Consider the following 25905-nt stretch of genomic DNA (forward strand, 5'->3'; position numbering starts at 1 on the left):
GATGACTTGGGGAAGAAGTAAAGATAGAGAACCTGTGCCAATTTCATCTTGTTTCAGAATTGGTTGAAAATTTAAGATGAATTATTGATAAAGTTAACCAAATGTTACTAATATCGTATTCCACGCAATACATGAAATTCAAGATTAATTGACCATACAAAAACAATCAAATTTAAGCAAATGAGGTTCACGACTTCTTAAAAGTGAGAACAGAATATTCAAATTGTTACTGGCGTTCAATTGTTTGGGCTATTCAATGTATGTTGTAGTGTTGTATTTAAATATATTTTCCATTGTACACGTAATTTGAATTATGTGGAATCAATGTCGTTTGTTAGTTTGTGGTATTCGATCACGCAAATAATAAGCTGCTTTAAAGATAAAGTCTACACCATATGAATATGTTTTTGATGCACAGTACCTTGGTTTGTTTGTTGTTATATATGTGAAAATGAATGTTGTTGGATAATTCGAATTTTGGATAATTCGAAGTTTTTTCGTGTCCCCTTGGACTTCGAATTAAAGAGTCCACTGTGTATATATATATATATATATATATATATATATATATATATATATATTATTTGGATTCTTAAGAGGAGCGTTTACTTTTTACTGCTGTTCTAGTTCTTTTACCATTAATAATGAATGTCATAATCAAAGTAAATACAGAGTCCGCCACAAAATGTACACACTCTTTGTCATCCTGAATCAGGATGCTAGCATTGTCGATTGTTTTCAGTTAAAATTATGTTGTAGTACGGTTTTTCGCTCAACAGATATCGATACTGTCAGCACGGTTAGTGCAATAAGAAAATGGCAGAAGCACGCTTGACGTTTGAGTAGCGTTAGTACGTTTGAAGTGTTTTATCAGGTTTGAGAATGCTGTCGAAGTGCATTCCTAGCATTCTGATTCCCAAGTCATTCTCATGCAGGATGACAAAAGAGTGTATACATTTTTCTGGCAGTCTCTGTATATTAGGAATCGTTGTTCTTTTGTCTGTGAAGTTGTATTTTATTTTTAATATTGATAATGTTTTGTATAAACCACTTTTCATATTTTCTTATATAAATGTGTATACTCTCTTTTTGATCAGAACAACGTCTAATGTACGGCGAACATTTTGTAAAATGCATACTAAACTCGATGAAGCATGGTTCAAAGGAAGCACGACAGCTCTTTTCCTGTCTTCTTCAATTACCAGAATTACCTGAAGATTTATGTGAGACATTTAAGACTGAAGTAAGTAAATAACAATTCCCTATAAATTGTAGATCGTTTTATAATTCGTGTAAACTCAAAAATAATATTTCGTGTTGTTGTTTTGTTTTAATCTTTGATAATTATTAGAAGGCATAGTTGTATATAAAGAACAGTCACTCAACTCAGTAATAGAAAAACTGCTGGGAGCTCATGTAGTTCAGATCCCACGTTAAACTGTATTCTCTGTGCTGAGCGGGACGCTAATATCCAAATCAACTAACATCTGTCATGTCATGTAGATAACTCTTCAGATAGACAAACAACGAACATTTTCACTATTTCAGCAATTATTTCGCTGTCATATATTTGTAATTGTGGCCATCTCGTTCGCTTGAAGAGCATAATCACTGGTTAGTGAAATTTCATTTCATCAACACATGGATTTTTATTTTCTGTTTTATTATTATTATTATTATTATTATTATTATTATTATTATTATTATTATTATTATTATTATTATTATTATTATTATTTAGTTATTCGTGCGATTGAAGTATTTAACGTTCTCTGAGGTTTTCTTTTTACCAATTTTATTACTATTGATAATTTTTGGTACCTGTTTTCTGTTGTGTTATTTATTCTTTTAACTTTTTCACGATCTGTTTTTATTTTTTTTATTTTGTTATAGATTCTGTGTTTGAATCGACAGTGCTATTGTTGATTTAACATTGTACATGCTTAGTAGTCTTATTTTGATTTTATATAAATATATAAATATAATGAAGAGCATGTGTGAGCTATTAGGCTTATCGTGTCGGGAACGTAGGCACGTCGCTAACGTCTAGACAATCAATCAATTAATTTTTCCTTTGTGAGCTTCACATCGAGGCTATGACCTTCAGTCTAGTAGGGAATCCGAACTATATGTAGGGTCCGAACCTAGCATCGTACATATAGAAATCTCATAAGCTAATTACTTGGTTACTTAGTAGAAGGATATATTAAGTTTTTACACTATTGTTGTTTCATTTGATGTATAAATCGTTCCGTGAACGGAGCATCAGTTAATAGTTTAGATTACAACTGCTAAAAGCTAAACTAAGGGATGTAAAACATGAGGATGAAAACTGATGTCCGGCACGGAAGTTAACTGTTAAAGGTTATGTTTGAATGTGAATAAAATTCAAGTAATTTAATTTGTTAAAAATGACTAGTTCGAGAGGCGAGGTAAAATAAAATAGGTAAAAATTGTGGTAATAAAGGGTGAGCATTAGCCTGCATAGTTCCTGGGTGACTGGCGTCGTCTTTGTCGTCTGGAATGACGAAAGGAGTTTTTCCTGCGTCTTCCACTTTCTAGTTGGAAAGAGGAGAAATTGCGGCTGGTTGACATCTGGAATGAAATCCTGTCAATCTGCTAGGGGCCTTGAATCGAATCTACGATGAGCGTCGTTCTTCATCTCTGCATGATGAATCAGATGTTCTGGCAAACTGTTTCTGTGGCGATATACCTTCAGAACTGTAACTCAAAAGGTATGGAACGAAGCCGCCTCCAATGGTATTGTGTGCCTCTCTTTGTCGATGTTACATCTAACGAATCTTCATTACGAATACCACTTGGAAAGTGTCCTCTGTCGTTTTGTTTGATCGGAACAATGACATTTGCATGCAATGAACGAGGAAGTTCTTGGCTAGGCGGAAAGAAATGTATGAGGAAGAAATGGAAACTAGTCTTATATTTATTGGTAGCTTTTGCAATGACAATAAGAATATACATGTTTACTCAAGCTATCGGAGAATGTACAACATAAATAAAAGTTTTGTTGTAACTGAATTGAATATTTCATTAATTATGATATGTTTTACTTGAAGAAATGAAAATAAACTGATGAAATGATTATTATTAAATTTAACAATTTATAACAGAAGTACACATAACTATGGGTTGCTTCGCAAAATGAATAATATTTAATACTATATTAATTAAAATTTGGGAACGTAGGATTGATCTTATATGTAAACACTTGAACGTAGTGTTAATTTTATTTGTAAACACTGGAACTGCAGTGTTAGGAATTTATATTACAATATTAATTGGAAAATTACGAAGAATACAAATTTAGTTTCTTGATTTCCCTTTCTGTCATGGTATAGCTTTTATTAATAGTAATTTGGATTATTATATGTAGTAACAATAGTTGAATTCGGATAGCTTTGTAGTTAGAGCACCGGAGTTGAGTCCCAACACTAATCTTACATTTTCATTTATCAAATTTATTTGTGTCTATTGAGAGTTACAGTAAATATTAGATCTGTTTAGTAATAAAACAGATCTTTTTCCAGCTGTACATGTTGTTTTCTCTATTTAGCTGTACAAAAGAATGATAATTTGAGTTAGCATTAATTAGCTTGATGGTAGAGATTTAATAATGAAATAGCATTTGCAGATAGAAATAGAATCACTTATTTCATATCGTAGATTGAAAAGTTGTGTGTTGTATTTCCGTAGCTTCAAATTACTCATTAATCTATACTTAATATTTATTCATACAGGACAATTCATGTTGGACCCTATTTCAGAAATTTCTTTCCTGTGAAATGTAATAAACAAAGGTAAACTTTCGGAGCTTTCTTCAAACGTTTCACAAGTATTCTCTGTGAACATATCTCACGACACGGCACACATCAACCCAATAGTCTATCTCCTGTCAAATATTTTGTAGCATGTTTCGGTCAATATTAGTAAGGTTGCTGTGATGCACGACGCTAAGCTCTGAAGTGTTCATACCACTTACGAATGGCTTTCCCCGTAGGTGGGTCTCTCCGATATTTGGTACGGAAATGCCGTTGCACGCTAATCACAGACTTGTTTTACATGATAATCAAGCACAAAGAAAGATCTCTGTTCTCCAGTCAGCGCCATTTTCCTTAACTGCTCACTGCTGACTCGTAGCGATAGAAAGTGGAAACTAAACTTTGAAGGTTAACCTTTCGAAGCGTATGTCTCACAATAACATTTGTTTATTAGATTTCACAAAATAAATTTCTGAAATCGGGTCCATCATTTTGACTTGCCCTGTATAATGCTGATTATTATCAGTGAATCTAATAAGAAATGCAGTAGAGCGTCGATTATCCGAACGCCGATCAACCGAACGACCGCTTAACCGAACTGTGTACTCGCTCGCACCTGTTACTCTCCCACCCTACCGTCCATCATCCCCCTCACTCCCAAACCAAGTTTCCCACAGTAGTCGCTGCACTGAGCCACCGCTGGCGGATCATTACTTCTAATGGGGCCTTCATAAGGCGCTGCTGACCGGCCAAGCCGCCAGTCGCTGTGTTTCAACAATCAGCACACTTCTTTTTATGAATAAATTTACTGTACAGTACTTCTTTTTGGCAAATAAACATGTACCGTTCGATTATCCGAACAAACCAGTTTTGCGAACACCCATGTCCCCCAATTCCTTCGGATAATCGACGCTCTACTGTAGATGAATGAATGCAAATGCTATATTAAATAAAAATTAAACTAGTTTCTAATTGTCAGAACTCTATTTTGGCTTGTAAGTGTTATCGATAACAATTCTTACAAATCGTGAGAAAACTTTCCAATTTAGAATAATTCCAAACAGAAATTCAAATTAACAAAAGATTTACTAATACAAGTTTATCTTCATAAATAAAACAATTTAAAAATATAAATCATGGATATTTCCAGAGTGCTGATGTTCCAGAATGGATGTTTCTTGGTTGGATGAGTCAAATTTTGGCGTGTCTCGATAGTCCAATAGCTCCGTGTTTGGAGGACTTAGTGTGTCGTCTGGCGAAGTCGTATCCCAAAGCTTTATATATTCCTTTCCAGTTGAGCAGTGAGCACTACACATTTACTGAAGATAAAGGTGGGCGTGTTGCGGAACAAGTAGTTCAAAAGTAAGTTGAAGATTCAATTTAATATTCATTTATTTTATTTATTATTATTATTATTATTATTATTATTATTATTATTATTATTATTATTATTTATTATTATTATTATTATTATTATTATTATTATTATTATTATTATTATTATTATTATTATTTAGTATTATTATTATTATTATTATTATTATTATTATTATTATTATTATTATTATTATTATTATTATTATTATTATTATTATTATTATTATTATTATTATTATTATTATTATTATTATTATTTGTAAGTACAATCATATCTTTAAAGTCTCAATTTTTAAAAGAAGGTTCCTTTCCACATGGAAGATTATATACTAACGTTGTATAAAACTACAAGAACTGACATAGAATAAAGTGGTGCATTCGGTTGACGTGGAAAGTTGAAATTTAACATGATCGTAGCTTTCCGGGACTAACCCACAGAAAAATTGCCAAAAGTGAATATTTTTAATTTTTAGGGAGTCTAAAGGGGATGAAGAAATTCTCCATGTTATTTAAATTGACTTTTTTTTAACCTATAATTACATATTTTAGGTAGTTCTAATTGAAATAAAAACTTGAAATTCGGTATGTTTGTACGTTTTCGTTAGCGTTACTCAAGTAAACCACCAAAAATAAAAATTTCCGACTTTAGAGTGGTCTTATGGAGAACCGAAATATCTTTCCCATGTTATTTATATGGGACATCTACACCCCAAAATGTTTAGGCACTTCCGGCAGGATTAGAATGATGAAATTTGGCATGATTGTAGCCTTCCGAGACTAACCCTCAAGAAAATTGCCCAAAGTATTTTGTTGTTGTTGTTGTTGTTGTTTTTAAGGGGTCTAAAAGGGAGATAAAGAAATTCCCGTGTTATTTAAATGGGCGTTTTCTTGGGATACAAAATCTTATTTTTTAGGTAGTTGAAATACGAAAAAAATCTGAAATTTGGTAGAATTGCGGGTTTAAGAGGTGCGAGGCCGTAGGTCGAGCAAACGCGGGAGTTAGGGGGCAAAGCCCCCAGCTGGCGAAACTTAGGAAATGTTAAGAGCAAACACACGAAATTCACTTGATGCGAAGGCTGATATATGAGAAATACAAGGTCGTAAGCCAAGTTAACACAGAATCTGGGGGCGGAGCCCTATCTAACCAAAGGCCAGTTCTTTATATAAACCATGAAAAATCAAGTATTAATTTGTGTTTTCATTTTAAGAATACTGTAAGAGTAAAAATACTGGAAGAATGTAATCTTGATAATTAAGAAAAAAAAAGAGGTAGTAAATATACTAACTCTGTAATAAGTTGATCTCGCGACCGGAAACAAACAAAATTTGAAAATGTAATGTCTTTGTCGACTTAAAAACAAGAAATTATTTTTAAAATCAAAAAACGAAAATTACCTTTGATCTAAGATTTAAATCCTAAAATAATTTCGCGACCTGAAACAAAGTTGAAATGAGAAACTGCTTAAAAAGAAAACGAATTTTGAAGTTTTAAATGTGATCCAGAATTTAAACTCGGGGAAAAAATTCGTTGACCAATTAGAAACTTTTGACAAAAACCCTTATAATGTACTTCTTTAATGTGTAATAATGTTTTCACTATTTTCTGGTAAGTAATTTATGAATGCTACTATAATAGATATATCTAAAGTACATACGAGGGTTATTGTTGGAAAATAGTGCATTTAGGTACAGTTATCACGTTTTCTTTGTAATTGCCGGGCCGAATCAGACAAAATTGTCCTTGAAGTTTGTAGGAATTGCGATAATAACTCTGAAATTGTTAATCGTATGTTTTCATGAATTTTGGTTTGAGCAGCGTGCACGAAATCCTCAATTACTACAGATAGCCAACCATAGCGCGATTCGTTATGCTCGTTTCCCGACCTTCCTTGGACAACCTGACACATTTTCGCTTCATTGTTGTTCACTGCATGGCAGCGATATTCCTTATACATCTAGCGATGAATATTCGTAGCTGCCATGTTTCTTGATTTTCTTAAACATACATATTTAGAGCGTACAGACTGATTTCGTGAATGTAAGTGTCACCTGTTTGTACGCAAGGAACGCCGGGAGCAGGCACATGCACTTAGTCCAACAGTGTCGTGTGTGGTCAGTACTTAGATAGGTGACCACTGATGAAAACCAGTTTGTCAAGCGTCGTGAGAAGAGTTGGGGAGCTACCTGTAAGAAAGAAGTTGCGAACTCTAGTCAAAATATTAGCAACAGCGACGATGGAACTGCCGATGTATTGACTACACATACCTTTGCTGGTCAGTATGTGCTAGAAAGTTTAGTTTGGTTTAATATATACGGATTCAAACACCTTGAAAGTCAGGGAAATTCTTCAAAACACGCCAGAAGTCATTGAATCTATTATAATGCACAGAAGTCAGGATTTGTTTAACTGCTCACAGAAAGTATAAAGAACACTTCAAAAAAATCATGATAGATTCCAAAAGATAAGGATAAGGCTGAAAGAAGAAAATTATCTTTAGAAATAAAGAAGCTTCAGGAGAACCGAAAGATGTTAAAACTTTAAGCTTTGAAAGAAGAACAGTTTATTATTATTATTATTATTATTATTATTATTATTATTATTATTATTATTATTATTATTATTATTATTATTATTATTATTATTATTATTAAATGCTACAGAAGAAGAAAATGAGTAAGGTTTGTTGGGTGTAGATAGTCAGAGAGAGATACCAAACTACGATATGATATGTGTTTATTTGTTTGTGTTTATGAATGTATTCAGAATGCCGATATATTCACGATATCTTTAGTGTATGACTGTTGCTTGGTATTCGCGTTTATTGTAGGGTACTGTAGTGGTTGGCGTATATATATATTTAGATTTCATTGTATATGATGGTGTTTGCTGTGTGACGGGTCAGAAATATATACTTCTTCAGTTATGAAAATTCAGGGAAAGTTAATGAAATCAATACCAGAATTTCAATATGGACTGTGTTGTAATTTTGTGCTTTTGCTTATTACTCTTCGATTTATTTATTTTGTAATCTTTTATATGTACAACTTTCTTGCAATTGTGGAAGCAAATAATATGCATATATATATATATATATATATATATATACGAAGGTGATTCAGAAAGTAATGGCTGCAAAGTGATGTCTTTATTTGTGTTTGACAGATAGCACCGATACAGGTATCAGTTGAAAACTTGCAATGTCAGCTAGAAATGGTAGTTTCATTCCCTTATGGGCAACACACTTGCGCCAACGCGAAAGAATGTTTTACATGCGGTCGCGAAGAATGTTGTGGCTGCTGGCAACACCATAGCCGAACTGCTCGTTCCACCTCCGCGTCACAACTGTATCGTTGACCCTTATGGTGACCCTTAAGTTTAGAGAGAGCCAAAAGTCGCAGGACGCAAGATCCGGACATGGCAGGAGGAGGCAGAATGTCAACAACACTTTGCCATCAGATGAGACATCTTTGAATTTTTTTGGCGGAGGAGAGGGCGTGTCGCTGTACCCTATCGACTGACGCTTCGTTTCCGAGTCGTAATGGTGTATCCACGACTGTTCCTGGGCGCACAACTTTCCACAGTCAGAAATTAAATGACAACACGCTGTTTCAACCGGACATCCTACTCGATGCCATGTATTGCTCCATTACTCTGAAACGAGAAAAAGATAGAAAGATGAAACAAGTGACATTCTATAGCTTAAGTATCAGTGCATTATTGATGAACAGTTCAGAATGTTTGCAATACTGTTAGCCAGGTAATTACCTTGGAGGCTTTACTTCCTGAATCACCCTCGTATATAGCTATTTACAGCAAATAATAAACAAATTATTCCTTGTTGTCTCTAAATTTGCTGGAAAATTACATAAAATATAATAATTAAGCAGATAAGGAAACATGCACTTTATTGATTGCTTGTGTAAGAATTTTCCATTACAGTTTCAACTACTTATTATGTGCCATTGTTCACCATTCTAACATGTAAGTCATCAGATCAAACCACATCACAGGCCCGTTTCCAAGGGGGTTCTAGGGGGCCGCCCCCTCTAAATTTTTACCGCACCCCCTAAAATTTTCACGGTAGGCTTGCAAAGGAACTATAATATGGTGATGAACTATAGTATGATTGGATCGAGCCCCCCCTAAATTTTTGGGCTGGCTACCGGCCTGCCACTTCATATTATAAGTACATTCATTTTTAGTGCAAGTATTTTAAAAATTGAAATAAGACCATTTGGTAAACAGATTGTTTCTATAGATTTTTTTTCGGTGGTTTCTTTATTTTGAAAGAACTGCAGATTTAACAGTCCTTCTGTATACAGTTACAATGTGCTAGTCTTTAGGAATTGCTTCTTCTCTTCTTGATGCAACTTATACACTTAACTTCAAATTTACGACTTAACACTGCTTTTAGTAGAGACCACACACCACACGTATACGCTAAATGACACCGAATTTGAGTTTTAATGTATTACTAATTGATAAAGCATCCGCGTTGCTTGGGTAAAATATAAGAAGTTGTACTCCTTGTATATAACAGTTCTTGTACCTAGTTTAATTTACACAGTAGTCTGTTCAGGGGCACGACGTGGTCCGAAATGAGGGCACCTACCTCGAGAGTGGGAGAGTAGGTGGCTGTTCTGGAAGGCGAAGGGTGACGTAGTGGTTTAACGAATCAGCACGGTATGCCAAAGGTCTTGGGTTCGAGTCTTGGTTCGGTTGGTCACTTTTTCAATCTAGAATTCATACCATAGAGGATTTGGTGTGTAAAATGAAGAAAAAATCGTTTGTTTCCTCCTTTTATTAGTATATATGAAATCACAACCGTTATAAGGTGTTCGATATAAGGACATAGGATTGTCCAATCACAGCAGGGGTCTGTGGTACAGTCCGCAGCAAAAAAAACTTGCAACATGAGCATATAAGTTTATTGTGAAAGGACGAAGTCTTTTGCTCCAAAATAAGTGTGCAGGATAGGACGCCAAGGTTTCTCCTGGTGTGATTCGTGCCACTTAGACGTTATGTTGATTCCCTGGGCTGTTAGGCATAGTTTCACAATAAATTTACATGCTCATGTTGCAGGTTTTTTGCTGCGTACTGTGCAACCCACGTCGTCGGAGATGAGAGCACCAACTTGAGAGTAGAAGGCGGACTGGGTAGCGTAGTGGTTAACGCATCGAAAGGATATGCCGGAGGTCCCGGGTTCAACTCCTGGTCCAGTCGGTCACTTTTCACTCTTTGCGTTAGTTTAAATTAGTTGAAGCCATTTTCGGGAAAATCGCGAAAAACTAAAAACAGGAAGTAGGTAACCGCTAACTAGAAGTTCTAAATATCCTATGATATCTAGGCTACAGTTACCTAATTACGAAGTTCTACTTCGAAAATTCTATTCAAAGTGTAAGATCGTTTTCCTATTTCTTACCACTTTAAGAATGTAATATGGGAAATTAAATATAATAGTATTTGCGTCACTTCTCTTTGAAGCGGGGTTTTCAAGAAAGATGTCCAGTTATTTTTTATAAAGTTTATATGCCAAGTTTCATCTCCCTAACTTATGGGACTCTTCACTTATTTTCAGTGAGGAGTTTATATATTGAGTTTCATCTCCCTAAATTGAGGGGCTGGTGAAATACTTTGTTTTATGTATAAATTTTGAATCCCCTTCCTTCCGTAGGGGACTCATTTAACCAATGTGACATGATGACAATGCAGTTCAAGTTAAATCCTAATACACTCGCTCGGCCTTATTACGTCGTAGGATCCCATCCGGCTCTAGGTATTCTCGAAGCCAATGCTAACAATGTTTCTGCTAATTAATCATGCTTCCTAATTCGTTTCAAATGGTTCGAATGGATTTCTATAAAGGACAAACAAACAAATATTCAGCTCTATAAGGTTTTAAGTTCTAGTTTACCATCTGATAATTATGTTTCGAGGGGCACGGTACCTAGTGGTAGATTGCTTACCTCTGGTACGTGGGGCCCCTGGTTCGATTCCCGGCCATTAACTTTGTGATGGACAACATCGTGCTCGTGCGTTTTCTCGGGATGCTTCCGTTTCCTCCCATTTTCTCATTCCGCAAAGTCTTCCATCATCATTCACCTGCTTTAATTATCGTCTCCCTTGTTTAACAGGCATAATTATGGGACGTTAAACTCAAAGATTTCATTTAATTATGTTCCGAGGCTAAGGGAGACGTGTGATGATAGTGAACGCAAATGGTAAAATGACTAAAATGGGAGGAAACGAGGGAACTCCGAGAACAACCCACTTACACGGTATTTATCCACACAAAGTCCTCTTCTCGAGAATATGGATCGAACCAGGACTCCACTCAGCGTAGGTGAGCACTCTACCACTGAGCCACTGGAACCTCATATTGTGATGTCTACTCCATAGGATGATAATCTAAGTAGAGCAAACATTACATTAGATAGTCATTAATCGAATTTTTCACCCGAGCGTTAACGACGAAACAAGTTATCACAAAGAAATAGCTTCTTTCACCGCTAACTACACATAGACGAAAATTCAAATAATAACCTTAAACTTACGAATAGGACAAAATATCAACATCGTTTAACGGAAAAACAACTAATCACAACAATTGCTAACATTAATACTGATTTCGTATTATGCACAACCATGAGGCGAGAGTATCTGGGTCCGTGAATAACGTGAATGATACACATGAATAAAACTTATATTTGATATTAGTATTATACTTACATTGCTTCACAAGGAATGGATAGTATTTTGATTATAAATAATGTGGATGTTTACTATTTACGAAAATATGAATGGATGTTCACAATTTTACTTTTTATATTAATTAATTGTTGCAGTGAGTGCGTAGTCCCCATTCCAGCTGAATGAGTTGGAGCCCAATGATGACTACGTCACGCAGTTTTCTCCTTGTTCTCGCTGTTCACGTTAGTCCCACCTATCAAAGTGACGTAAGCACAAGTAGAACTGTGATTGGCTGCAGTTGATTGCAAAAGCCACTGGTTGCTTCGTCTGCTCGTTGCTGCTACTCCGTTGCGAGAACGTACAATGATTAAATACACTATTTGTTTAAAAGTGGCAGCCTTTCAAAATAAAAAGGGATTAAATTGTCGAGCCGGGTACACCAAAAATAATGCACAAATAAGTATATTACAATATAATATAATTATTACAGTTACGAATAATTACATTAATTTTTGTATAGATGTTCAAAGTTAAGTGCAAGCTCCTTCGTGGCTAAGCGGTTAGCGTACGCGCCTTTGGCATGGGAAACCCGGGTTCGATTCCGTCCCGTCTCACATAGCCTCGCTGCTGAAAGGGACGTTAAACTCAGAAATCAACTCAAAGTTGGAAGTACATATGTTCCAACTAAAAAAGAAGAAGCAGTTCCTAAAAGGGACTTCCACATTGGTAATGTGTGCAGGACTCTCATATTGTTAGTATATAAAGAAGGATCGTTAAACCTGTAGTTCTTTCATAAAGATTCGCCGAAATTTTTTTCTACCTAAATAGCCGTAGTTTTATTTCGATTTTAGAACCCTTGCACCAAAAATGCAAAATGTGTTTAAAGTGAGATTCGATCTACTTATGAGTGACTTAATCTTGTGAACAAGGCCACAGAATAACTGCCTGAAACCATACAGAAAGGTTCTTACAGGCGCGATGAATGAAGTAAGTGTTTTACTTATTCCTTAATAATTAGATTTAAAATGAACCAATTACTTTCTTCTAAGTAAATATTTAAAATGTATTTCTTATTCATGTATTTCTTATTTCAGGGTAAAGAACCTACTGTGTTCTGATGAGTTAACAGACACACTGTTAAAGGCTTTAGGATATGTGTGCGTACCAGAAACGCTTCTACTTTCTGATCTTGAAGATCTGAAAATACGTATCAAAGCCACAAGACTAGACTTGAAAGAGCTAAAGAAATGTTACAGCGAGATTCTAGAAAAACACTTCAGCAGCAAGCGCTCATCTCTTACAATGCTTGGTGGGAATAAGTTATCACAAAGTCTTGAGAAATATAAGTCTGATATCCAGGATTTGGCATCAAAAGAAAATATGAAGGACCCAAAGAAAGCTCTTGTGAGAGTTGGCGAGAAATTGCGATGTGGATTAAGAAATACAAAGTGTTCGTTATTATTGAAGGATTACAGTGTGTGGTTAAGTGAATTTCAAGCAATGAAGTTCACACATGAAGTAGAAATTCCTGGACAGTACACAGGGGAAGCAAAACCTTTGCCTCAGTATCACGTCACTATTGTAGGATTTGGACAAACGGTAAGTACCGTTGTACTTCTAGACATTACAGTGTAATTGTTCGAAGTCAGTCAACAACACCTTTAGTAAATATCAATGTCGGAAACGTGTACTGATGTTAGTAAGTTTTCCATGTCATCAAGATGATATGGTTTGAAGTCCTAGAGACTAGTCGTTCATATACAAGGTAGCCTGTAAGTTCCTATCCATTCATATACGTTATCTGTCCAGTGCTTCTCTGTGCTTTCTCTCATTCTCACTGCATAATACAGGGTGTTTCAAAAGTCCCTTACCACCCTTTTAAAATCCATACGGATGTATTTATATTGAACTTGATGTAGGAAATATATAATAGGGCTAGGGGCACACCGCTTGAATGATGGTTCACGGACGGCCGCCATCATGAATTTCAGTATTTTATTTCACACGGTGGGTGGGTCATGTGATACATGACCTTAGGCTAGAATTTGCTCAGGATGTTAAATCTGAAATCAGATTTCATGTATCGTTATTTGATGAGAAGTTATTCCTCTTTACGTGGTGATTATTCCGCTTTTTGCAGGTGGTGAACCATGCCGTTAACAACTGAGGAGCGCATCCAGATCGTCAGACTGTGGGGTGGGAGGAGTGCCCGTGCAGTAGCAGCCGATTTCAATCAGTGTTATCCACAACGTCACCCTGTGTCACGTGTGTAACAGATTAACAAGGCGTCGTTGTCCTAACTTCTCATCAAATAAAGATACATGAAATCTGATTTCAGATTTGACATCCTGAGCAAATTCTAGCCAAAAGTCATGTATCGCATGACCTACCTATCGTTAGAGATAAACAATTGAAATTCAAGATGGCGGCCGTCTGCGAACCATCATCCAAAAGGTGTACCTGTAGCCCTATTGTATATTTCCTACATCAAGTTCCATTTGAATACATGCGTACGGATTTTAAAAGGAGTGGTAAGGGACTTTTGAAACACCCTATATAATACGACGCCATGTTCTGCGAGATATTTTTCGCAACATAACAGGGGTTAGATAAGAACTCGCCTCTTTGTATTCCTACTAACAGCAGAAATCTGTCCAGTATGTTGGATACATACACGAATATCCTTATTGTTCGAAATGTGATAACAGCTACCGTCAACTCATCATTGAAGTTATAGCGTTGTTTAGGTCATGGGTGATATCAATAAAACGGAGAAGTTACTCATTATTCCTAATTTTGTAGTAGTTACTCGCATTGGTATCAATAAAAAGAGAACTGAGCACTACTCGTCCCGGCTAACCTCGGAGAAGCCCCGCCCTTTTGAAGTAACCACATCTCTATTCTCGAGCTGAGTAACTACTCCGCGTTTGATATCAATAAAAATCAAAGACTCCTCTGTGATGCTAGTAACTTCTCCAAATTTGTGGAGCAAGCTAAATAGGTGACTCCATGCGAAATATGGCAGAGTATATGATTGTTTTGCTACGTAGAAAAACTTGTAAACTGCATAGAAATGTTGCAAATGGAGATTGCAAAAAACATTATAGGTTCATGAAAGAAAATGTAAAGTGGTTAGCACAACATTTTTTTTAGGAGAATCAACCGAAATTCGGGGTGGTGCACGACGTAATGAGGAAAAGACGCAGGTTTTCTTGCGTTACGTGAGTGATCCGGAATTCCAGGTCGGAATGTCAGGGGATTCTGGTGTGGTTCAAGGTACTGTCTATGACTACTACAAGTGTAATGGATGCGATTATTGCGAAATCTGAAAATGGATTGTTTCCGGAAGTGTGCGTAATATGCAAACAGCAAAGGCAGAGTGGCAAGAACAATATACATTTCCGGGTGTTATCGGAGCACTTGACTATACACACGTGGCAATAAAGAAAACTAGTATTTTGGAGACGAATACACTAATAGGAAGAGCTCCTTCGTGGCTAAGCGGTTAGCACATACCTTTGGCATGGGAGACCCGGGTTCGATTCCCGGCGGGAGCTTATGTAGTTCTGATTCCACGTTAATCAATGGGTCCCGTCTCATATAGCCTCGCTACTAAAAAGGACATTAAACTCAAAATCAACTCAACTCAACGTTGATAGGAAGGGTGTATACATGAGAATGTATTTTGTTTATGTCGAGGCGAAAGGGGACACGTATGATGTGGAAAACGCAATCAGATGGACGTTCTTTATGGTGTGACTGGCTGCACTTATATTAAAAGGAAACAAAGGAGCCAAGTGTCTGATTTCGTTCTTAAAGCCAAACAATCTACAAAGACTTTGGACAACAGGTGATATGCGCTTGTCGTGTATCAACATCCATCAGCTCTATTAGGTTCGTTCCCATGGTTTCAGTGTTACGTTCTTGTTTCCCGTTTTTCTTTCTTTCTTTTTAGTTTTTGTTTTAAGTTTTATTCTCGCTCGAATATTAAAGATTCTCTTTTCGATTTGTCTCTCAGTCGTAGATGTATTTGATATTTCGTTGCATTTCACTGTAATTGCCTTCAAAGCTTCGACTTTCCTACGTTTACTTTCTGGTAACTGTGACTTTTAAATTACCACTGGAAACTCTTTTTATAACATTCACAAATGCACTTTTATTGAAGCTGTCGTTGCTACTTGCCCGTTCTATGGCGCTTAGGATACTACTGTACGCCATAAGTTAAAAACAACGAAATGACTGCGCAACGGATGGGAGAAATGAGTAATCACTTCTTTTATTGATACGACTCACTGCTACACGCAGAGGAAACGCAAGTGAACGTTCATAAATCTGGAGCAGTCTAGACCTGAGTAGTGGCTTATTTTATTGATACGAAATTGAGAGAGGAGATTACTCCAGCTGTAGTTACTCCGATTCTCGAGCAGGACTTCTCAGGAATAGTTACTTATTTTTATTGATATCACCCCATGTCTTTTGTGTATTCCCAGAGAGAGTTATGACATATCTGGACTTCTTGCGGGTCACTTAATGGGTGCCAGTATGTGTCAGAACCACCACTTACCCATCTGTTAAGAAAAATACCATTGAGATAATAGCTCACACAGTACACAATGTGCCAAAACTGCATCTTGTTGAAATCAAATCTCCTCACTAATTGTAAGTTCATTTCATCGAATTTCGGTTACAATGGCGCATCTAGCGTTAACAGTGTTCAGGGCAAGCGAAGAAATTTCACCACTACCTTCCTTCCTAGTCTCCAGCCTCAACATTCATACTAATTTCCTCATTTCTATTATATTTTTTCATTTCTATTTCCTTGTTAAATATGATTGTAACTTGATTTTAAGGGAAAAAATCTATTTTTAAAATATTTTATTCAGCTTACCGCAATCATTTATAAAATCTAAAAGTTTAAAATGATTTTAGAAACATTAATGCTACCTCACTTGTGAGTATCTTTATCACATTTTTTTTTTCTATATATAAATTATTCTATCTTTCTTGCCCCAACTGCTGCAAACTTGTCTCGTAATGACCATGAAAGCTCATTTTGTCAACTTATTTCCTTTCAACACTTAGCACAGAAAAATCACGCTCACATGGTTGCTCTTAAGTACGAAAGAATTAGCTTTAATTTACTGAATGATCTTTCTAGCTAGTAATGAAAACAGCAATCATTATCCTTATTGAGACCTTTTAAATCTAGAGACCATCATGGAAGTTCACATCTTAAGATCCTGGAGCGAATGAACTCGGTTTCTTCAAGTGAGATCCTGTTCCAAAAATCCCAGTGAAGTTAGAAATCAGTAAATGAACGAGCTTTCATATAATGCCATAGTATTTCTTGTTTTACTGCTCTCTCTTTAATCATCTATAATGACCTAAGTGGCCCCGCGTGGCGTAGTCGTTAACGCTCTCTCCTTTGGTGCGAGCGGCCCCGGGTTCGATTCCCGGTGGGCCACTCGGTCGAAAACGTGTATCAGTTTTTTCAGACCAGCCATCTTGAGTGAGGTTTTTCCTGGGTTTCCCTCATTCAGACAAGGCAAATGCTGGGATGGTACCTAACGTATTGGTCCCAGGCCGTTTCCTTCTTTTCCCAACCCTTTCTTTTTTCTCTTTAATTGGATAGTGTGCTCTCCGAGGGACGTAATCTCGCATATACGTGACGGGCTAAATGGCCTTAGATGCCGAAAGCCCAGAAATTGAATTCCTAATCCTAATCCACTTAGTTTTGACTCCAATCTTAGGTCCGTAGGAGCAGCAATTCCCAGTTTTTTCCAGCGCTCTATCAAACGAGCAAAGAAGATGTAAAGGACTTCGTTCTAAGAAAACGTTATCATTAATTAATCATTTTGCACGTAGTATACCCAAGTTGAGTGACTTCCTCAGCTTACAAACATTGCCAGATCATTTTTCTCCTTCATTCTTTGATTAACGCCACAATAGCTTTTTCCAGACACTAGGGCTGACAATCTCTTATCTTAATCTCGTCAGCCTCTAGTTATTTCACAGTGACTTCAATCAAGCTTTCCACATCCTTCATCTTCATTCCTACAAAGCCAAGGAAAAGACTCATTAATGAGTACTGTTCTTTCTCAAAATCAATTTCCTTATACCTTACTACTTTTGATATACTCTGGGTATGACTGGTCAGGAGTAGAATCACTCATTAATCCATAGTAGTTAGCTTTGTCCCAGCAGTATAAGTGGAAGAGTGAATGAATTCGTTTTGAACACTAGAAGTTTTTCTGCTTGAAATAAGTGTTCTTTCAAAATGGGATCAAAACGAGAAAGCTGCTTCAGTAAGACTAGAAAATTACTTACGTTGGAGTCGTTTCCTATTAAACCAAGTTTTGTTCACTGTGAAATCCTTTCTAGGTGCGAAAAAGGTTTCTCACTATTTTGGAAATAAGTAGCACCCAGGCGTCCTTAATGAGTCAGGTAACATTATCTCTACATTTTTTTCTTGCAGAGCTCCAATGCTATACTGTCCTGTCATTTGGATATCGCAGCTATTGGGTCAAATCTGTAGCTTTCGCTGTATTCAATGCCACCACTTCTATTTGATTCACCAGTAGTGTTTTTGACACCAGACTCGATTGAGACTTTACGCTCTGTGATGCATTTAAAGTTAATCCAGCGTGATAGGTTGAGATGAATCAGATGGGTATGTCGAGATTCTTGAAGTTCTTGCTTCGGACTCTTTACAGAAACTTCGAAAAAACTTGCTGGACTTCAGTCTGTTCCATCTTCCAGTCCGTTTCCTTTTCAGAATAGCTACATTTCGTCGTCTAACTACAAAAACTTTTAAATTTACAATAATTTATTCAAAAACATGTATTATTAGATTTTGATTTAATCATTATTGTCCAGTGTTTAAATTTTTGAATTTTGCTCTCTTTTCACACTTTCGTGGTTAAAAGTTTATTAATTTGTACCGATTCCACTCGAGTACTGATCCATAGGATATAAGAAAGAAAGTCTCGCATTGAATTCCATCTTGCTAGCAGGAGCATTGGGATTACTTCTGGCCCAAATAATTCAAAGTGCAGCTGAATTTCGATGAAACGCTTTCGCTTTTTGATATTGGTTGATATATTGGTTGATATTTTTCGTTGCAGGTGAGTGTCCAAAAATCCCTTCGAAAGCCAATTCAAATGACCGTATTAGGGAACGATGGTAAAGAGCACCGATTCTTGGTTAAGCGAGGGGAAGATTTGAGACAGGACCAAAGAATTGAACAGTTATTCTCGATAATGAACAATATTCTTGCGCAGGATAAGCTGTGTAACGAAAGGCAACTTTCCATTTACACGTACAAGGTAAGTATAATGTTATGGAGTGTAAGATACATTTTTAAATGGGTAAGTTTAAGGTATAGAGCTGTTTACCTACCAACTGCTACTTAGTAGTGACATTTGTTTAGAATTGTGTATAAATAAAACGCATAGGACCTGACATTGAATTTTTATTAGTGTCTCTGAAATCCATACAAAACAATTTCGGCTGTGGGTGAGATTTAGCTATGAACATCCTCGTATCCAGGAAAGAAATATGGTATTTCTCATAATTTAAATGTCGAAGTAATCAGCAGAGTAATACATCAAGAAATTATTCATATGCTTAAGAAATTCCCGTAGACATGTAAGCAAGCCAAGTCCTCTCTATGATCGGAAATCGTGAACAGCATATGTAATGGAAATCACTACAATACTGAATTTTTAAACCTATCGTGTATTGCACCAACAATGAGAACCTTCCGTGCGTTTCAAATTTTAACAGCCTTATATTCATGATACCGCCCATTTGTGGTTCCTCGTGCCTTTCGAAAAATAGACAGCAGAAATGATAATCTAATATATATATATATATATCTGCACTGCTGCAATATTTCAATGTTCCAGCCAACCACAAATGGAGACAACATATCCAAAGAATATTCTCTGTTCCCTTGGTTGCTGGTACTTCAAGAAAAGTAAGAATATCCAACGTAAAGAAAAGAAGTATGAACATACTGCACTATGTATTATTTAACTAGTTTAGGATATTACGTGCAATGATTGCAGTTTAAATAATATGCAAGGAATAAAATTGAGGAATTTTATATTAAGATTTTGATGTAGTGAATCAACAGGTTTAAGGCACAATTTTTTTATCACACAAGAAAAAACTAACCTCAAGCTAACATAACACAAAATTAAAGAACCTTTCTCTATTCGTAATTGTGCTCATGATTTGTGGTTATTTTTATGTTCACTTTCTATTTGTATGTATCTTATGAGAGTGGCTTGTATAAATAAGTAAAACTACTTCCAAGTTTCGATGATTCGTGCCGCTCTTACCGAACGCCGTAATAATGACGTACATTCGTGCAAATAGATTTGCACTAGATAATAATTAGGAAAAACTGATGAAATGTGGAAGCTGCCTTACTGTCCTCTTCTGTCGCGAGACTCCAAGATATGGGTGCTAAACTGTTAACGTGCTCAATTAGAAACATTTGGCTTGTTCTCGGCTCGCTGTACAGGGTGTCGTTTCCACTGCTATGTCCACTGGTGTCGCTAATGTCCAGTCTTACCACTTGAACTTTGTGATTGCGCACTTACATGGACTAATAATTACTCAATCAATCGCTAAAATTCGATCTTCACTGCATTACCGCAACATAAAATCAATATAAACTATTTCCATGGCTGATGGCAACCTTAATGCCGTTCAGAAGTTAATATCGGTCTTACTCATTTCACTAAGCTCTAATAATGGCGCGTGAATTATCAGTCATAAAATGTATAGAAATGAATAAATCAATCGGCCCTATAACAATAGAAGTGCTGATATACTGATATTTGTACGAAAAGTTACCCTACTTGGGGGTGAGAAAAATATAATTAATCTCTTTTAAGTCTGAAACCCCTAACATCTTTCAAAGTAATCTCCTTGGTACCGAACATACTTATTCCAGCTATCCTGCTGTAGTTTTAAACATTCCTGGAAAGTCGTTTTACGAATTGAGTACGTAGGCCATACACTTATTTTGCGTTAGTTGACTACTTTTCAGTCGAACTGATAGTAACCAACGTAGGTTTCGCTGTTTTTGAAAGCTTCATTTATTCACAGAAGTTTTCTCGTAGTTATATTTGTTTGTCTTGTTCATATTTATTTCTTGAAATTATCAGAGATTCTTGTCCCAATATATTTATGTACGTTGATAAAGTAAAACGAGTCCGAGTGAAAGTACACAAAAATCATAATAATATGTAGTCAGATGATTGTTTACTAGAATGAAAATGCTAAATAGGGACACGAAGTTCCAAAACCGTGTCGAATGAGTGTATAGAAGAGAGAAAAAAAGTATAACTAAAACAACAGTGAAGGACTACAGACCTTCTCATTCGAGCTTGCTTTATTATTATTATTAGTAGTAGTAGTAGTAGTAGTTGTTGTTGTTGTTGTTGTTGTTGTTGTAATAGTTGTTGTTGTTTTTGGGCCGTTGCGTACGAGCACCTTTTTAATGAGAACGGAATGTTACCTCTTCTATCTTAAATAGTAAATATATAGTTTAATTGAAAATCAGAGTTATTATTATTTTCTTTTTTCTTTCTACAGAAAGAGTTGTGAATCTTTGTTCCTTTCTGAAGTCAGTTAATTGTACTCAGGGACTAGAAATATTTTTGCCTTTCTGTCTTTTTATTCATTATTAGGAAGAGTATTAAGTGACACCCCCCTAGATTTTTTTCTTGCAAAATTTATCTATTAATTTAGTGTAGATTTGTAGAACATGTTTGTAGCATGATTAGTACTACTATGAAGAACATTATGTGAACAATGTTATGTATGTGTGTTGTTATTGAAATTCAATATTTCTGGAACTCTTGATGTCTTTTGGAAACAATCAATAGCAGCTTACTTTATTTTGTTTACAGAAAGGAAAAAAGCAAGAAACAAATCACTAAGAAATATTGATTACCTTTATTGTATTATAAAATTAAGATGTAAGAATCAGACATTTTAAAATCATATATATATATATATATAAGAGTTTTTAGTTACAAGACTTCAGTGATATGCTACTAGACATTATTATTATTATTATTATTATTATTATTATTATTATTATTATTATTGTGATGATGATGATGTCGTCGTCGTCGTCCCCACACTCTTCAAAGAGTCGCCTGAGGTTTGAAATCTAAGCTAAAAGATACTTATGGTCAAAAACAATGAAAACATTGTATAAACATACGATCAAACGTTTGAGATTGTCTTCTCATCTTAAGGGAATAATGAAAAGAAAGTCTGGCCAAAGGTCGCAGTAGTAGATAATGAAATATTAAATAACTTGTATGACAAAGGAGACAGCTGGACATCATTAAAGAACTATTCCCTGTTTGCAGGTTATACCATTGACAACACGCCTTGGCCTTATTGAATGGGTTGATAATATCGTTCCTTTGAAAGAACTCATTATTGGTTCCCTTAAAGAAGAAGACAAAGAGTATATGTAAGTATCAAACTTTGATTATTATATTACCAGTATTTTTCTTACTATTGAAATCTATAATAGTTAATAGTGTTCTTTGTTAAGATTCCAATATGTGGTTGAAAGAAATCATTTGGTGCTAGTTGTTTTCATACTCACAAGATTACTAATAAAACTCTTAACTGACCAAAGCAGTGTATATAATCTTAAAATATATATACTGCTTTGGTCAGTTCGAGTTTTATTAGTAATCTTGAATTTTCCAAATCATACTTCCAATATTTTGGAAACGAAAGATAGGAAAACCACTTTCGTCTTTTGTACATTTTTTTTAAGGATATATAATTTAAAAATCATTATGAAGAAGGGGAAATATTATTTTTTTTTAACTGACCATGGTTATGCCTTTTAGGCTAAAGGATAGTTTTGTTTATTTGTTTGTTTTTCACATTCAATCATTAAACTGTTACATACAGCATATAGTTGTACATATATGTCAGTCTCAAGAATACAGATCCCAAAATGAACATAAAGGAAGTTTATAGTTTCCTTAAAGAGCAACCAGGTGACTTTTTCTGGGCAATTGTTATTTAGTGTGTAGTGGTAGTTTTATTGCTGACCAATCTTTGTGCATATTAGGAAAATATCTGTGAATGAAAGGCAAGAGGAAAGAGTAGTAATTTGGTGTTGTACTTACACCATAAATTGGTTGTCATATGAGGGATGAAGGGCATTGAAGTGTCCATGATTTCAAGTTGTTCATTGTTAGAACAAAGCAAGCTAGTTGGATAGCGAGTTGTGTGCTGAGCTTGCGAGGTCCAGGGTGTGTGTCAGAAATTCTTGAAAGGCGCTGAGGTCAAGAGCTAAGTTATATCTGTGGGAGCTAGGATATTAGGTCGTAGGATTCGGTGATGGAGTGAAAAATTGATAGAAAGTAGCTTGCGTATTTAAGGTATTGGAAGAGCCACCTGGACAAGCTTGGAGGTGATGGTTGAGAAAACCAGATATACTTCCATCCAGTAGATCTTTCTGGATTGCTGAGTTTGTGAATTTAGATAGAAGATGAAATTCATGAGTTTTGGATGATTTTGGAGTAAAATGCACAACAATGGTTTGAGATAGGCCCTTGAGTGCACCACAATTGGCTACGTTAAAAAAAAAAAAATAGTGAGAATATCGTATGTGGGGGGCCGTCTTCAGTGATCTGTTGTAGATTCTATTGGAATGTTGCTATAGGAAGCAGCGATGACTCAATAGCAGAGCATTCTCTTATGGTGCCTGAAATCTCTCCCCAAGTACTTTGTGATGGTTAAACACTGTGCGTAGGTTTTCCCGAAATTTTCTCGTTTCATCACACTTTGTTCATTGCACTATTTCGTTCATTATTATCAGCACAGTTTTCCTTAGCCTCGGGGAATGGGTGAGGCGTTAACAAAACAAACAAAAACAAAAAAGTTGCTTCAAGCCGGTAGTCTGACCATTGTGGGAGAATCCTTGTATTGTAAAATGTTTTCGAGTCACTAATAATTGTCTGTATTGTTATTGATACGAAAGTGTGCAGATCTTGAACTATTCTATTGACTTCGATCTTTTATTTCACATTGGAAGTTTTTCAATAACTGCATCAACATACACAGCTGTTATTATTTTCAAAGGAAATTAAAGGTAATATTTAATGTTAAATGTACAATGTTTTGAAAGAACACAATAATACGAAATTTCTGTAACGTTGTAAGATAAACTCCAAACGAATGGTGGCAAATTGCATTATATGATGGAAATCCGTCTTGGATTTTGAGAGAAACTCATATGTTTAGAAGTGAACTGGTAGCACTAATAAAATGGTGTTGTATGTTTTGAGAGAATCTCTCACTTACATTTTAAGTACAAAAATCTTGACAGTTGACGAAATCAACAGAAAATTTGAACTTTTTTAATAACTTTGGAAAAAGGGTAATATTAAAGATTACGTGTTGTTTGCCACTGTGTCGTTTTCCACGACTCCATTTTGGTGTTGTTTGCCAAGGTATTGTTCTCTCTGATTTATCTTATATCATGATCGTGAAGATTTGTACAAAATAGACTCAAAAGCTGAGGGTTGCCAGATGACTATATTACAACAATCAGATCTATTATATTTATAAACACAATGCGTACAATACAAACGGTCCTAAACAGGTTATTGGATTACTGCTTCTATTCCGTAACCATAGTTTTGAATTCCTTAATTCCGTAACCATTAGAGATTTCTCTCCAAAGGTATTTTAGGAGTGTTTTAGTTTATTCTCAAAATTCAAATTATATTTGAATGTTCCGTTTCGTATCCTCTGACTTAATCCATTTTGCCATTTTAGTGGATTTATGTTTTTGCTCGTTTCACATTAGACAGTATTTGATTACTTATTAATAGATGTTTTACTGAGTTTATATAGACTGATTCTATTAAGATATGTTTATATTTAAGCATAGTTTGATATTTGTTGTCGCGTTTATAGTCATACCTCGTGTTCCAAAGGCGAGAACACTTACTACTTGTTTCAGGAAATCAAAAACAGAGATGCTTGACAAACTTTCCTTTTATTCCAGGTGTGTGTAAATCTTCACAATAATGAAATGTGATAAGATCGGAATGCAAATATTGTGGCAAACAACACACCACCATATTAAAGCCATAGTATGTGTTTAGCACATCAGATAAAACTACTTAAATTGATAAGAAAGAAATTTTAGATAGATAGATAGAATACTTGATTAATCATTGAACAACTACATGTTGTAATAGATTTCGTCAGGAATAAAATTAATACATATAATAAGAATAGAAGAAAATATACAAGAAATAAATATAATAATAACGACAATAACAGTAAATATTACAATATTCAGTAATACAATATAAATATTACTATTGTACTAACTTTATTTCAAACTATATAGACAGTACTCTATAAGCATATTTTTAATATATCTTCTGAAATCTGTTAAATTCTGAAATCATGCGTAGTTTGAGGGAGAAAATTAAATAGTTTTATACCATTAGAATTTTAAGTTCATTATATTTGTAACTTTGTTGTGTCTTACATAATCTAACATGTGGAGTATCAATGCTAAACTTAGTGTTATATTCATGTATATTTGTGCGTACACTAAACAAATCAGTTTTTTCTTGTATGAACATTAAACAGTTGTAAACGTATATAGATGTATAGTCATGATTCGATATTTTTTAGGGGCCGCGGTGGCTCAGTGGTAGAGCGCTCACTTCTGGTGATAGGGTCCCGGGTTCGATCCCTGCCCCCGCCAAGTGAACTTTGTGTTGGACAAACACCGTGTGCGTGGGTTTTCTCGGGGTTCTCCCGTTTCCTCCCACTTTCGTCATTCCACCATTTCATTCATTCCTCATCATCACCGTCTCCTTTAGTCTAACCGGCATAACCGTGGGACGTAAAACAAAGATTTCATTTCATTTTTTCGATATTTTTTAAAGAGTTCCCAACAGGACACTATGTCTGGTAAGCTTTCAATACATCTAACCGCTCTCTTTTGCCATTTAAAAACGAAATAAGCTCCAGTAGAGT

At 35.4% G+C, this 25905-nt stretch overlaps 1 protein-coding gene across 2 annotated transcripts in view; it reads left to right on the top strand.

Annotated features, from left to right (window-relative positions):
• Positions 1-25905, top strand: part of LOC145666320 (DNA-dependent protein kinase catalytic subunit-like) — a 289438-nt gene that overhangs the window by 217711 nt on the left and 45822 nt on the right. For both annotated transcript variants that reach the window (XM_081733421.1, XM_081733422.1), the window contains 5 exons: positions 1098-1243; positions 4927-5138; positions 12939-13443; positions 18969-19169; positions 22242-22348. In XM_081733421.1, coding sequence (XP_081589547.1) covers positions 1098-1243; positions 4927-5138; positions 12939-13443; positions 18969-19169; positions 22242-22348 — 1171 coding nt within the window. The remainder of the gene's footprint in view (positions 1-1097; positions 1244-4926; positions 5139-12938; positions 13444-18968; positions 19170-22241; positions 22349-25905) is intronic.

This window comes from Thermobia domestica, chromosome 12, assembly GCF_964235325.1.
Source record: "Thermobia domestica chromosome 12, izTheDome1.hap1.1, whole genome shotgun sequence".
Classification (NCBI taxonomy): domain Eukaryota; kingdom Metazoa; phylum Arthropoda; class Insecta; order Zygentoma; family Lepismatidae; genus Thermobia; species Thermobia domestica.